Below are 14950 nucleotides of genomic sequence, written 5' to 3'. Positions count from 1 at the left end.
TCACTTCCTAAAAAGTGCTCTGAAAGCTCCTAGAATAAATATTGATAGAAATGTTTCTTGTGCTGTTGGTACAAAAATATTCTAAAAGGTACTTTTTTGGTCACTGTCTAGAAACATGCCTCAGAGAGCTCGTCCAGCCTTGAACAGCGTCTCCATGTCATGCTTCACCGCATGGGAGTCACCAAAACATCTCCTACTGACACCAATCAGAGCCAGGTAAGTGCGGATATTTCATGCTTCCAATATTCTTCCTGGGATGTTAAATATTTGTTTTTGCTACTTGCCATGTTTTTAGTAGTCTGTTGTTGCCAAACAGTCCAACCTTTTAACGTGAAAAACATGTACCCTTTTGAACCAAATTAATTGAACTACTTTGTTCTCTGAAGACCTTTTAAACTTTATTAACGGTCATAAATAATTCACTGTTATTGGAAATGCCTTATATCAGGAAAAAACACCTTGCCCAAGTAACATTCGCTTACTCTGCGAAAACTGCAGTATCAAAATCCTCGCTTATTCTTTACATGAAAAAGGGTTTGGGTGAATTAGAGATTATACACATACTTCACTAGGCATCTTATTTAAACCAGTTTTATCCTCTTACAGAGCAAGGATGAGGAGCTGAGGAAAGCCAACTCTGAGGGTAAGACACATTTCTTAGCTACAGTATGTACTTCTCCATGCTGGGATGTAAGAATCTGCCGCATTGTTAGTGCTGCATCAGCACATCTATGTTTTGACAGTGGTGATCTCAGTGTTTCTGCTATGGAGTTTCAGGTGTGCCTGCTAGAGAGTAACATCTTAGTGTGGCCTATGTGTGCTTCCTATGTGGTTAGGCTATTCACTGATTATGAGATGCAAAATATAGATTCTGTTCTTTCTTTTCTTAATTCACACTGCAAATCTTTGCTTTCATTGAAATGCTGTTAAATAATCAGATACGTCTAAAGGAGTCATATGATGCAATTTCAAGTTTTCCTTTGTCTATGGAGTGTTGCAAGCTGTTCATGCATATATACGTAAAGTATACGTAAAGTAGATCCGTATAGTTGCGAATCGTCCACACCTTCCTAAAACGCCTCATTTAAACACACCCCCACATGTCTACGTCACTGTTTGGACGATTTGCATAACACCGCCCAAATGTTTATGCAAAGAAAAAAGGTGTAACATTTATTCTCGCTGTAGTATTGTTTCCGCCGCCGCTGTGTCCTGGAGACGCTGTGTTTCCAAATATGGTAAGGTGCGTAACATTTCCGTCACACGCTTGAGGTATTCGGCCAATCACAACACACTGGATAGCTGGCCAATCAGAGCACACCTCGCTTTTCAGAACAATGAGCTTTGTAAAAATCGATGCTTTTCAGAAAGGTGAGGCAGAGAGATATGTGGAAAATAATGTGTTTTTGAACCTTAAACCGTGTAAACACATTGCATTACACCAAATACACCAAATAATGTTAATAATGTTAGCATTGTCATATGTCCCCTTTAATTTCATTTAAATGTGTTTGTATCTATATACCATCTCTCTATATATACCACACACACACACACTCACATATAAGTCTAGCAAAAGGCCATATGTCTGCACATAATGCTATGATTAAAACAAACAAACAGCAATAATACCTTGCAGCATTGTGTCAAATGCAATTTAAAGGAAGTTTCACTGTTTTCGGGTTCAGCCATAAAATCCTTTCTTAAGCTATTTGCAGTCTATTTATTCTTATGCATTAGCACAGCTCAGCATGTATTTTATGTGCAACATTTTCTGTTATTTAGTACACTTTGCTTGCTTTTTAGGGGCAATACTTGACAAACCTGAGCCGCCACCTACATTTATGAAACCCCGCACAATGTCCACCTCATCGGGTAAGAAAGGAATCACCCAGCTTCATTTAATTTCATCATAGCAAGGAGCAAGTTTTGATGAAACGAAAGTAGTGACAGATCTTTTCCTCTGTGATGTACAAAAAATGCAGGTCAAAGTTCTAAAGAAATCTAGCATACCTCACCAGAGAAAAGATCTTGAAGATTGACTTATGATATTTTGATTAAGAATTATGAGGTTAAAAAAAGGAAACATATCAATAGATAATTTGTGCACAGTAAGATAACATGCATTTAGGAAATATTTCAAACCTCTTATTTTCTCCAGACACCAGGCGACCAACCCGAGTGACCCAAAGTGTTACTGACTTCCACCGTACAGAAAAGCCGCTAATTCCAGAGCGTCCTATAGGACCGTTGCCCCCTAAACCGGCCATGAAGCCCATTATGCTTCCCGGTAGTGAGGCAGCACGGACGGCCACGCCCAGTCCCAAGCTCCCCAGCCCCTCTCAGGATGGCCAGGCAGAGGTATCCGAGACCATCTCTCTCTCCCAGCCTCAGGAGAAAGATCCTCCAACCCCATCTCCCCGCAAAGAGACGCCCCCAGCCCCCTCACCACGGAGGATTCTCAGAACGGATATCAGAGAGCGTTCAGAGAGAGCACAATCCGTCACTGAAGGTTTGCCTCTCTGTCAGTCTAGTGGGGATGATGGGGCATGCAGGCTTTGGATGGCCAGTTTTTAGAAGGATAGTGAAAATTGAAAATAAATAAAAAATGATCTAAAGGTTTTCTCAACCCGTGGAAAAAAAAAACAGCATATGCTGGTTAGGTATGTTTTGAAGCATGGTAGCTGGTTTAAGCTGGTTTAAGCTGGTCATGTGCTGGTCTTAAGCAACTAGCTCCTGCTGAGGACCAGCTCATAACCAGCTCAGGACCATCTTAAACCAGCTCATGACCAACTAAGGACCAGCTTAAACCAACTCAAAGCAGCAGGGTCCTCACGTCTTTTCGAATGCTATTTCAGTATGCAGATATTTTTTCACAGAGCTTGGTAGATTACTTACAAATTGTAGTCCATTACTGATTCCAAATTACATGACAAAATTTGTAGTTCGTAATTCATTGCCTTACACATTTTAGGTAACATAATTGGACTACTTTTAGATTACTTTACACCTATTTCATTTATCACATTGGTTTAAATAGGATAATCTTGTACCATATTGATATAAAAATACAAAGAGTAAGAAAATATATTCCATTCGTTGTTAATAACAACAATGAAGTTCATTAAGCATGACATGACGTCAAGGTTTCCCAAACTAGGATTCGTGAAGGAACTGCAAGGGGTTTGTGAATTCAATGAAAAGCTAATAATTAATTAAAACATAAAAATGTAAAGTAAAAAGAAATAATTTTAAATTAACATCAATCAAAATAAAACCATGAACATGCAGGCTGTATTTTACATTTATTTGTTTTAAAATCTCAGGGGCAATGAAAAAGAGGAATTTTTTGAACATCCCTTTAATTGACTAACAGTCTATCTATCTCCTATTCTGTTTCTTACTTTTCAATTTATCTCATGCATGTACACATTATTGGCCTTTATTATATCCATCACCGTCTAAACAAATTTATAATACTAAAGTAGGGCCACATAATGATTCAACTAGTGTCTGTTTTCATTCAACACCTCCCTCGATGGCCGATCTCAAAGCTATCAGAGTCTCCTGGCTCTTACAGGGCTCGGCCGAACACAATTCAGTTAGCCCTGTCCCATCAGTCATGTAATTCAATGCTTGTGATGCCGATGCAGCAAATGGGCCCTGATGAAAATGCATTCATTCTTTGAGTGTTGGTCCAAAATAGTCTTTGTAGCTCCAAATGTTATCTTAACGCAATAACCACATAACTGAGAGAATATGAATATTGTGATCATGTGATAAGCTGAACGTCCCTTGGCGGTATCAAGTGTTGTGTATGTGTCAGCATTTTCTGTGGACAATAAGCAGTCTGTCATTTTTTTTCTTCCTCCCTACATGCATACATCCCGATACACATATTTTTCTCATTTGTGAATCTGTTATGAACCTTGTGATGTTCATATCTGTGGCGTGGTGGTATCACATACACTCATGACATTAAGGGTCACAGGTTTGAATCCCGACTGTATTGTTTTCCGATTTCCCTCATTCCCAATGTCAATCCTCCTCGTCCTATATAATAAAAGGCATAAAACAGCCTCGAAGACCCTGCGCTGTATTAAATTCATGTCTTTTATAAGAACGGACACAGTCTGACCCTATTTCCTTTCATAGAGACCCTCCCTATACCACGGCCCCGCATGAAGCCCTCTCCCCAGCGCCGTGCTGTGTCTGTCCACGAGGACTCTCTCCTCCAACACGCCGCCATGCTTGACCCTGAGGGTGAGCCTCTGATGTCTCATACCTGTCACTCACAATATGTCAGTGGCATTCAGAGTCACGTGTTTCTAAACAGCGCTCTGAATAATCCTGTTCATGTTAAATGAGAGCGATATTTTGAAGATGATGATGTTGCTAGCTGCTGTTGTTATTGCTAGTCAGGTATTTTAAGGAGGACGGACATTTCCATACTGGAGAGCATTTTATTGGAGAGAACGTGTCATGCAACTTTTTGGAGGCAATTAGCATTTTATACTATATTGACAAGTGTTGGTACACCCCTTCTAATGAACAGGTTTGGCTACTTTAGTCTTTTCCAGAAGTAAAAATCTTAATGTTAAAGCATATAATGATATTCTAGGAAACTATGTGCTTCTAATTTCATAGTAACAGTTTGGATAGGACACTTTTCTATTCTAACATGACAATGGCTATGTGTATAAGACAAGGCTCAAAAAGTGAATGATTGATTCAGTCAGTGTGGAAGAACTTGACTGGTCTGCAGAAAGCCAAGTCCTAAAATCAGCTGAACATCTCTGGTGTGACTTTGAATGCAGACCTTGAGCCAAAAACTCTTCACCAAACACATCTGTTTCTAAAGAAGGGGGTGTCCCAGTACTTTTGTCCATATAGTGTACATACCATTTAAACATTTGGGGCTGGTAAGATGTTTTCAAAAGGAGTCTCAGGAGATCATCAAGGCTGCATTTATTTGATCAATAATATAGTGAAATTGTGAAAATATTACTACAATTTAAATTTTCAGCAGCCATTGCTCCAGTCTTCAGTGTCACATGATCCTTCAGAGATCTTTCTAATATGCTGATTTGCTGTTCAAAAGCCATTTCTTATCATCAATGCAGAAAATAGTTGCTAATTAGTATTTTAGTGGAAACTGTGATACATTGTTTGACGAATAAATAAGTTCAAAAGAATTGTATTTATTTAATCAACTGCATGGTACATTTTTTAAATAATGCCAGTTATTATGGCCTCTCTTAGAGCTAAAGGCTGCACTGCCAAGACGGCAGAGGTCACCGGGGCGGAAGCGAGTGAACCTGGGAGAACTGACGCCCTGCTCAGAGGATTTACCAGAGGGTGAGGAAGATGAGAGGAGGAAGAGATTAACTCTACTCCAACACCATGAGAAGAAACCTGAGATGTATTTAAATCTATACCTATATAGTAACTTTCTGTAAAATTTTAATAGAAATATAGTCTCTAGTTTCTATAGTCTGCGTGAGATATTTGTGTACCAAAATATTTATACAGTTTGTGCAGTACTTCAGTTGGGTATTGTGCTTACGTGTCCATCATGTGCATTCACAGTGAAATCTGGGGAAAAGGAGGACAGCACTGGACAGGTCGATGAGGCGAACAGCACAACAGTCACAGACAGCCAATCAAAGCAGAGCTCATCCAAGCTCAGCGAGCAAGTGAACAACCAGGAGAGGGGGGAGACCATCTCAGAGGAGCACACAACGCAGGGAGAAACATCAGACCAAAGAACTGAATCCCCCTCACCTGAGATACACATGGACTGACCCTGCGCAAATCTGTTTTCTATCATGTGTACCTTTGCCTTGCACGCCTGATTATGTACAAAAGAATGAATTATGAACAAATGCGTTTAAAAAAAGAAAAAAAAAAAAGAGTAAATCAATACCTATACTTGTTAATAATGATTAAAAAGTGAATTCTGTTGTGTCATTACGAGTCCTGGCTTTTTCATGGATGTGAACATGCTTGTCTCTCTTCCCTTTCTCAAAAATACTAGTTTCTCTTAACTCAACTCGAAAGTTTGGCAATAAAACGCTTGGCAGGGATTTGATTAAACTTAAAGTGATAGCTCTAAACCTGTATGAGTTGCTTTCCTCTGTTCAACAGAACATATTTTCAAGAATGTTGGAAAAAAAAAAAATTCCCCCATACCATCAAAGTCAATGGTTACCGTCAACTGTTTGATAACCAACATTCTTCAAAATATGTTCTTTTGTGTTCAACAGAAGAAACTTATACAGGTTTGAAACAAATTTAGGGTGAGCAAATGAAGACACAATTTTCATTTTTGGGTGAACTATCGCTTTAAAGCAACTGTATGTAGTTCTGTCAGGACCACTATCATCAAAATGATTGACACTTAGCATTCAGTTTGGTTTGGCGGTATGGTTCTGTTCTGGGCAAAAACTCCTTGCCCATCCATGCAGCCTGTCATGAATGAGCAGGGAGAGCAGCAATTATAACCCCCCTAGGGTAAACACAATAGAACAAAGCAGATATCATTACTGTACTTAATGATACTTAAGTGTAACAACATTATTTAAGATAAAAGGAGTCTGATTCAATGTGGGATATCAGAAAGCCAAGTCCTGACTGTGGCGAAAGGAGGAGTTGGGGATGGTGAAGGGCAATTTGCTCCTGAGCAAGCGAAAAAGCTCCTGAATAATACTGAACAGAACTTATATAGGAATGCAGTGATAGGTGTCGTATTCCTATAGATAGATGTGATAAGCTGAGAGTCAGCCAATGCAAACTTGACTCAAGTTACCTGCCAGAACTTGGCTATATGCTTAATTTTTGGGAATTTTGGGACTTTGAAGCCCCCTACAGTTAACAGAGTGTAACTGTCGAAAATATCTGATTGTCGTAATTACAGTAGATACATGTACCAAAGCCATATCTGCATGGGTCCACCTAGAATTATGAAGTCATTTTTAAGATTACAAATTACATTTTGGTTGACCTTTCAGGTCATATTACATAACAAACACCAGACAAATGCTTTCCTCTTATATTTAAGGTAATTATGCAAATAATGACAGTAACATTAGTGTTTCCAAACCTGCTATGATAACTAATGGTTTTCTAAAACTAATTCTAAAATACTGTTCTACACTTCTTATTATAGGCCTAATGTTCTTTTATTCCAGTTTAACCAGGCTCTGTTAGCAGAAAAACCCACATGCTTTGAGTCATCATTCCATGTGTGTTTCGACAGCATGTTACTCCCTCCAGTACACAGCAAGTGGCAGGTGTGCAGATTTGGCCGGTGAATGTTAATGGAACACAGGAGAGCCATCTGTGAGTGTGGAAGTGCTGGAGAACACAGAAGCTGCACTAAACCACAGATGAGAGTGGCGTGAGTAAACCACCCTCCATTTATACAACCAAATTGTTTTTACTACTCTTTCAGCTGTTATTTTCATGTCCGACTCCGAGGCACACATTCAGCTTACTGGCCAACATATTACACCAAAACCACAGGACAGCAAATCACAATAGCAAAACAAGGGGGTGTTATTATAATCTAAACCATTTTATTTCATGAAAATACTAGCAATTGGCACTTATTATACAACAAGGAAATTAAACTTAAACCCAGAAAAAAACAAATAACCGGAAAGTATCACGTTGTAAAGAGTAAATCCATTTCTCAAGAAGACCATACAATCAAAGACAAAAAACAATGAGCAGTCACTCCACCAATGATTGGACTTTAGAAAAATAAATCCATTTGTGCAATTGAGAGACCATAGGCTCAGACGAATAAAGCATAGCTTTCAGTGCGTCCCACTAATGTTAGCGCTCCAATCATAAAAAGATTAGTCTGATTTACATTTACTCACACCACACAAGCTTTGAATGAATCTTCCAGAACACAAGAACTTCCTGAGGGCTTGAATATGGGAGAACACAAGTCTACAAATGCTTATACTGAAGAAATGTGAAAGTTATATTTGAGAAATAAGTTTGGTTTAGATGTCAGGCTGATAATTCCTCAGACAGGTCTAAAAACTCTGCTACTGTGTGTTAAGATCATATTCATATCCATTTTAGAATTACACATCTTGCTGATAATGTAATTACTGAACAAGAAGATAGGGAGAACATCTAGATGTGCGAGTACATATTTTTGCACCTTAAGCATCTTATTTTATATACTTCTGTACATAAACTTGGGTTTCTGATTCTGATATTATAATTTTGTACATTCTATAGCAATTCCGTTTGATCTTTCCACATGAAATTTCTCTAAAAATAACAGTGTCTGTGACGTATAACGGCTGTAGAAAAGTGTTCATCATTTCTTTGGTGAAGGTGTAAGGGATTCTACGATGGATTTTACTGTTTTACATTCACATGTTAGGCATAAGAGGTGAGGCTGCCACATACAGAATCTTATGGGCAAATAAGTGTCAAAGAAACATTGTATCACTCTTAATATATACAGAAATAACAATGTGAAGGCTAAATCCTGGAGCCCACTTGAAAAACAAATTCCTAATGTCTTTGAACGTAAAAACAGGTCACAAATATGTAATTTAACCAACAAAAACTACTTAACTCCAGCAGGAAATCTTATGCCATGAAACAGTTACAATGTCAAAGTCCACACACAAGTGTGTTCAACTGTAATCTCTTGAAATATGCCCACAATCGGAGGCAAAATACATATAAAACATTGTGAAGTTGAGAAACAAATTCAAATGGATTCATATAATCAGTGCAAAGTGAATGCAAGTTGATCCTCTCAAGCATAATTTATGGGCAAGCTGGAATGGGCTTTAGTATGTATATCAAATTAGTCTTTACCTCATCCAAAAGTTTATAAAAGACAAATTTAATGTTAAGAAAGGAAATTGAAAAGAAACTAACCAACAAAATATAATTTATAATGATTAATTAAAAAAAAAATACACACATGTGCAAGATGACTCCACCTGTAACGCAAGGCTAGCTCTGCTTTAAAGGTAGCTCCTCATGTTTCCTTTTCAAATGAATAGTCCCATGTTACTCGAAGAACTCATCAGAAACCCGTTTGGAAAAATACCATAGCTCTTTATCAAAGGAAACAAGTTGTTGGGTCGGTTTGGGAAGTAAGGCCTCCATGTTTTGCATATGATGCCCAGGGGACTGAACCGCTTCCTCTCCTTGGGATGGCAGCCTGGTGTGCCAGTGTCTTAGTGCTACAGGGTAGCTAGCACTCTGAAGAAAGAAATGATAAAAACACACAACGACTGTCCTACTCCAAACACCAAGGCCTCCAAGGAAAACATGCTCTTCCCAGCCGCTTTATAAACTCCTGCAATGGCTGCACCTGTAAGACATTTATATTGATATGTATAGCATACAAGAAAAATATTTAGTGACTATTTAATCATTAAATGTCAAAATAAATGACTAAATACCAACATTTTGTATGTCTAGATCAGGGTTGTCCAATCCTGGTCCTGGAGCTCCAACTTGCCCTAACATATCAATCTGGAAGACTGCAGTGGTGCTTTTCCACTGCATGGTAGGGAATGGTACGGTTCAATTTTGGGGGGTTTTCCACTGGGTACAGTACCTGGTACCTCATACTTTTCTCAGTACCACATCGGGTGAGGTTCCAAGCGAATCGTACCATTACCAAAACGAGACATGTAAACTCTGCTGATCACGGATTGGCCGGAGAGAGTCATCACTACCTGAGTCACTGGATTTGTGACACGAGACACAACAGAACCGCTAGATTTAAATCAGCATAGCCAGTGAAGGATCGAACGCAACTGTTTTGAACGAGCGCACCTTTTGTTTAACAACCAAAAAAATGGCCGTTTCATTGTCTGTTGAGGAAGTACAGACGTTCCGCTCACTGACAGCAGAGGAGTGGATCCAGCGAGAGCTTGATGGGGCGACGCGGAATAAAAATGTTTTTTTAGGAGTCACAGCAGTAGAGGCGGCGCAACTATAACGACATGTGAATAATCCCGCCCATTCTAAAGCGATACTAAACTGCAGTGGAAACGCAAACCAAGCCAAGCCGTGCCGATTCGTACCATGCAGTAGAAAAGCGCCATAGTAATCCTGAAGATATTGATTACTCTGTTTCAAGTGTGTTTAATTGGGGAGCTAAACTCTGCAGGACAGTGGCCCTTTAAGAGCTGGATTGGACACCCCTGGTCTACATGCTTTTCATATTCATTATGACATATCTCAGATGTAGCTAGATCAAAAAAACCAAAAACAAGATACATACTAGTAAGAACCCCTCCAAACAGCGGGCCGATGATGCCCATTAGCAGGATGCCGACTGGGAAAAATCGTGCCATCTTATGTCTGCGGAGGGTTGCCAGAGCCAGGAGGGCAGCAGGCAGGTGGAACAACAATGAAGAGACAACAGCCCACAGGAACACCCCGTACCACATCTCTGCCAAAGCAAGACATTACATTCAGAAACACATTCAAAGCCTGAAGATCAGCCAACAGTCTATCAAACCTTCCCACACCTGTGATGTAAACATCTCCCACGTAACCTTAGAAAAGATCTCAATGACTGGCATCATAGAAATTAGGACAGTTTGTTAATGGTGAAGCGTTATTAGCTATAATACAACCCTGTAATACTGTAAATTGAATATTTAACTACATGTGTGATTTCCATCACACAACTTGAAGATAGATAAGACAGACAGACAGACAGAGAGAGATGGATGAATGAATGGATAGACAGATAGATACACAGACAGGCCTAAATATTCAGACTGACAGGTAGACAGATGAATACATAGATGGTTAGACAGACGGATTGATATATAAACAGATGGATAGACAGATAGACGAATGTATATAGATAAATATCTATCTGCAGGATGTCTATCAGTTGATCTGCAGTAATATCTGTCATAGTGTCTGTCCGTCTAATGATAGACAGAACTGACAGATAAATGTTTATCTGCCTGTCTTTCTGTAGTAATATCTGTCATGCTGCCTGTCTAAAGATAGATAGAAAGATATCTGCCTACCTATCTGTAGTAATATCTATCGTTCTGTCTGTCAGACTAAAGACAGACAGATAGATAGATAGATAGATAGATAGATAGATAGATAGATGTCTTTTTGCGTATCTCTATGTAGAAATAGCTGTCCTCTGTATGTCTGCCTGTCGTTCTGTCTGCCTGTCTATACTAACAAACAAGATATAACTACTATGCAAATAAATAGAAAGATTAAACAAACATATAAACAGACAGATAAAAATATCTGTACATATATAACGTTACTGACGCAATTCAATTTACCAATAACACCATAATTTTAGCAAACACAAGCATCCAAACACATTTAACATTAGCCGGACAAGCTAACGGACAAGCTAACAAACTAGCATTAGTTGCTAACCCGTTATCTGTTTGAAAGCCTGAGCGCTTTTCAGTGCAATGCGAATCATACAACACAATAATAGTGTGAGATAGTAGTACAATCATGAGCCGATCGATATGATGTGTGATGTCTGCTGCTGTGTAAACACTCACCGGAGAAATCGCACAGAGACGTGTCGTTCCTCCCGCAGTTGGTGACATTTTTCCTCGGCACCAAATTCAAACTGAGGATCTGCTTCACGAATCCTACGTTATATTCGTCCTGCATTTCTCTTAAGATTAACGGCGCGATCATGCGTGAGGAAAGTGTCAAATCCAAATAACAGCATTAGAAAAGGAATGTGGGCTTGAGCTGAGCGTCTGTTTTTAGCACGGATGCTCATCCATCTGCATGAACGTCCATTTGAACTGCGGAAACCCGATGAGATGAGTGCGCGGATTTATTTTCATTAAACTGAAAGCACTGTCAAACTACCAATACTTTGTAAAACCGTTCAAAAAACAAGAACAGTGTAATTTTAACGACCACAACTATGTCTGGTTTGAGATTATCTTGCTGTCACCTGCGATTTGTGGCAGGCGTATGGGCGGGGCCTGTACAGTATGAAGTATGTCCCTTCTCGGTATACGTAAAAACAGATTCGCACATCATATGGACAGGATGTGAAAGTTTAAACTGAAATGACTAAATTAAAAATAATTTTGTTTTGTTTTATGTTATTATAATTTATATTTTATTTTATTTTATTCCATCTTGTGTTGTGGACTGTCCATAATAATTCCGTTTATTCTCGTTGTTGTTAAATATTTTTCAAATATTTTTGTCACTGTTTTTAAAGCACAAGGTTGGTACACGAAAAAGATTAAAAAAAATACAAAGAAATTATAATAAAAGAGTCAGGAGGGCAGAATTTTATTAGTTTTATAAATTAATTTTATTTCTTTACTCTATTTTAATTTGATATATTTATTATAATGACCTTATAATATAATATTTGACCTTTATTTAAATTTAATAATAATAAAAAATAGTAGTAGTAGTAGTAGTAGTAGTAACTCAGTTTATCATTGTTGTTGTTGATTTTAATCATTAAAAAAATATTTGAATGAATACTTTGTCATTTTTTTTATTTATTGTCATTGTAATTAACACAAGGCAGCACATTATGAAAATTTATATAATATTTATGTAATAGAATACAAGAGCAAGGAAGGCAGAATATTAATCATTTCGTTATTGTATTTAAGTTTGTTACATTTTATTACTAATTTTAATAATACTTTACCTTTAATTATCTTCAATAATAACAATAACCTAGTTTATTATTGTTGTTGTTGTTCTTAATTCATATTTATTAAAATATTTATCATTGTTTTTTAGCACAAGGTTGGTACAATCTTGCAAAGAACTTTAAGTGGGAAAAGGCAAAAGCAGTTTGGCAAAAGCATTTGCAAAGATAGCTCGGAAAATCTATTAGAGGAGGAAAGGAAAAGAAGAGAAAGTAAGTTAAGTCAATATCCAGGAATAACAGAAAGGAATGATGAAGTAGATAGCACCACCAAAGAGCCATTTACACTGGAAGAGATGATGAGAGCAATAAAAAGATCAAAACCAGCATCCCCAGGGAAAGATTAGATAAGCTGTGTGATGCTAAAAAAATTGCGGGAACGAGTGCTTTTGAAGTAACTACATCTTTATAATAGAGTATGGGTGGAGGGGAGAATGCCAAAGGCTTGGAAAGAAGCGGTAGTTATACCGATAAGGAAACCTGGTAAGGACCCGTCAAAACCCACCAGCTATAGACCGATAGCCCTAACATCCAGTATATGCAAGATAATGGAGAGAATGATTACAGAAAGGTTATCATATGAGCTTGAGAAGAAAGGTAAAATGGCAAGCTATCCAAGTGGGTTCAGAAAAGGTTGAAGTACTGTGGATTCTGTGATCAGGCTAGAAAATGAAATAAAGAAAGCTTATGATAATATAGAGGCAGTTATTGTAGTGTTTTTGGACATAGAAAAAGCCTCTGATATGATGTGGAAGAAAGGAGTGTTCATCAAGTTGCAAAAGTTGGAGGGGGAGTTTTTAATTGGATAAAGCACTTTTTGTTTGATAGGAATATCCAAGTACGAATTGGAGCAGATTTGTCAAATCTGTTGAAAATGGTACTCCTCAAGGAAGTGTGATAAGCCCATTACTATTTATAATAATGATCAATGATACCTTCTCAAATGTACCAGCTGGTGTAGGTAGGTCTCTTTTTACAGATGATGGGGCCTTGTGGAAGAGAGGGAGAAATATGGAGTATGTAGTTAAGAAAGTACAAGAAGCTGTTGATGAGGTGGTGGAATGGGGTTATGAGTGGGGTTCTCAGTGGAAAAAACTCAAGTTGTTTTGATTACCAATAAAATAATTGATGGAAGATTGAAAATAAGGTTGTATGGTAAAGAACTAAGGGTTGGAACGTTGACATTTTTAGGGGTGCTTTTTGATTCCCAGTTGACATGGGGAGATCATATTAGAAGAATAGAGGAGAAAAGCAAAAAAGTAATACATGTTATGAGATGCTTGACTGGTAGAGAATGGGGTGCAATTTGTCAATCACTGAAATTAATGTATGTGGCTATGATAAGATCTATGATGGACTATGGCAGTATAGTGTAAACTTCAGCAGCTATGTCTTTAAAAAAAAACTAGATCTAATTCAGCCACAGGCATTGAGAGTGTGCAGTGGGGCTTTTAAAAGTTTGCCAAGTAGAAATGGGAGAAATGCTACTGGTATTGAGAAGGAGGTATTTGATAGCAAATTACTGGGACAATTTGCAAGGGCATAACACAAAAGATGTGTTGAGGGAATGCTGGGAGAATAGGAGAAGCAAGAAGGACAATTTTGGTAGGTTAGGGAATGAAGTGGCAAAAGTGCTTGGGGTCTTTGATATGAAGTTTTGATATGAAGTCAAATTTTTATGGGTTTCAGCGTGAGTGGAGGGGAATGAGAAAGTAGAAAAAGTAGGCAGAAGATGAAGAGAAACATAGAAGAATCAGTAAAGCAGAAGTGAAAGGCATAATCTGGGAATAAATAAACCAAAGGTGGCAAGAAATGTGGGATAAAGAGGGCAAAGAGAGACATCTATACCAAATTCATAAGAGTATTAAAGCAAAGAGGGTAGGAATTGGGAACAGGAGAGAGGTAATTGTGTTGACTATAGGTTAAGGCTGAGACATTGTGCTCTAATTAATACATTAAAATGGTAGGGAAACACCAGTCTGGTCTGTGTGACAAATATCAGAAAGAATCAGTGGAGCATGTAATTCTATAGTGTAGGAAATACAAGACACAAAGAGAGAAGAAATGGGGTGCAGAAACTTACTTTAAAATCAACCCTAAGTATGACGGAAAGAGCTCACTTTAGAGTACTCAGGCTTTTTAAGGAATACTGGGCTTTATTATAGAATATGATGGATATTAACTTATTATTATTAATATTATTTTGATCCTATTCCCCTTATTTCTTCATATCATCGTCTAGAATTGATCCACACTCCG

General features: G+C 38.0%; 2 protein-coding genes across 3 annotated transcripts in view; one reads left to right on the top strand and one right to left on the bottom strand.

Annotated features, from left to right (window-relative positions):
- The window catches only part of LOC109109315 (capping protein, Arp2/3 and myosin-I linker protein 3-like), a 41472-nt gene extending 35502 nt beyond the window's left edge, over positions 1–5970 (top strand). Inside the window, exons 34-40 of one of the 2 annotated variants that reach the window (XM_042744028.1) lie at positions 112–216; positions 607–643; positions 1807–1875; positions 2162–2512; positions 4156–4263; positions 5263–5358; positions 5590–5970. In XM_042744028.1, the coding sequence (XP_042599962.1) occupies positions 112–216; positions 607–643; positions 1807–1875; positions 2162–2512; positions 4156–4263; positions 5263–5358; positions 5590–5804 (981 nt within the window). In that variant the 3' untranslated portion in view covers positions 5805–5970. Of the gene's footprint in view, positions 1–111; positions 217–606; positions 644–1806; positions 1876–2161; positions 2513–4155; positions 4264–5262; positions 5423–5589 lie in introns of both variants that reach the window. The other variant, XM_042744029.1, reaches the window with a different exon arrangement.
- Positions 5971–7555: 1585 nt separating this feature from the next.
- LOC109108846 (transmembrane protein 170A-like) lies at positions 7556–12008 on the bottom strand. Its single transcript, XM_042744031.1, has 3 exons — positions 11556–12008; positions 10280–10450; positions 7556–9358 (listed from the first exon to the last, which is right to left on the bottom strand). The coding sequence occupies exons 1-3, from the start codon at positions 11695–11697 to the stop codon at positions 9228–9230; spliced, it is 444 nt and encodes a 147-aa protein (XP_042599965.1). The 5' UTR covers positions 11698–12008; the 3' UTR covers positions 7556–9227.
- Positions 12009–14950: the final 2942 nt, after the last annotated feature.

The sequence above is a fragment of the Cyprinus carpio genome, chromosome B18 (assembly GCF_018340385.1).
Source record: "Cyprinus carpio isolate SPL01 chromosome B18, ASM1834038v1, whole genome shotgun sequence".
NCBI lineage: Eukaryota > Metazoa > Chordata > Actinopteri > Cypriniformes > Cyprinidae > Cyprinus > Cyprinus carpio.
This window is presented reverse-complemented; position numbering and strand designations above follow the sequence as displayed.

Bases quoted from the DNA above. Each gene is read 5' to 3' on its own strand.
- LOC109108846 (XM_042744031.1), bottom strand. From the start codon at position 11,697: ATGATCGCGCCGTTAATCTTAAGAGAAATGCAGGACGAATATAACGTA. The intron at 10,451-11,555 runs GTGAGTGTTTAC...TTGCTTTGGCAG, and splicing joins GTCTCTGTGCGATTTCTCCG to AGATGTGGTACGGGGTGTTC. The intron at 9,359-10,279 runs GTATGTATCTTG...AATGTCTTACAG, and splicing joins GTTTGGAGGGGTTCTTACTA to GTGCAGCCATTGCAGGAGTT.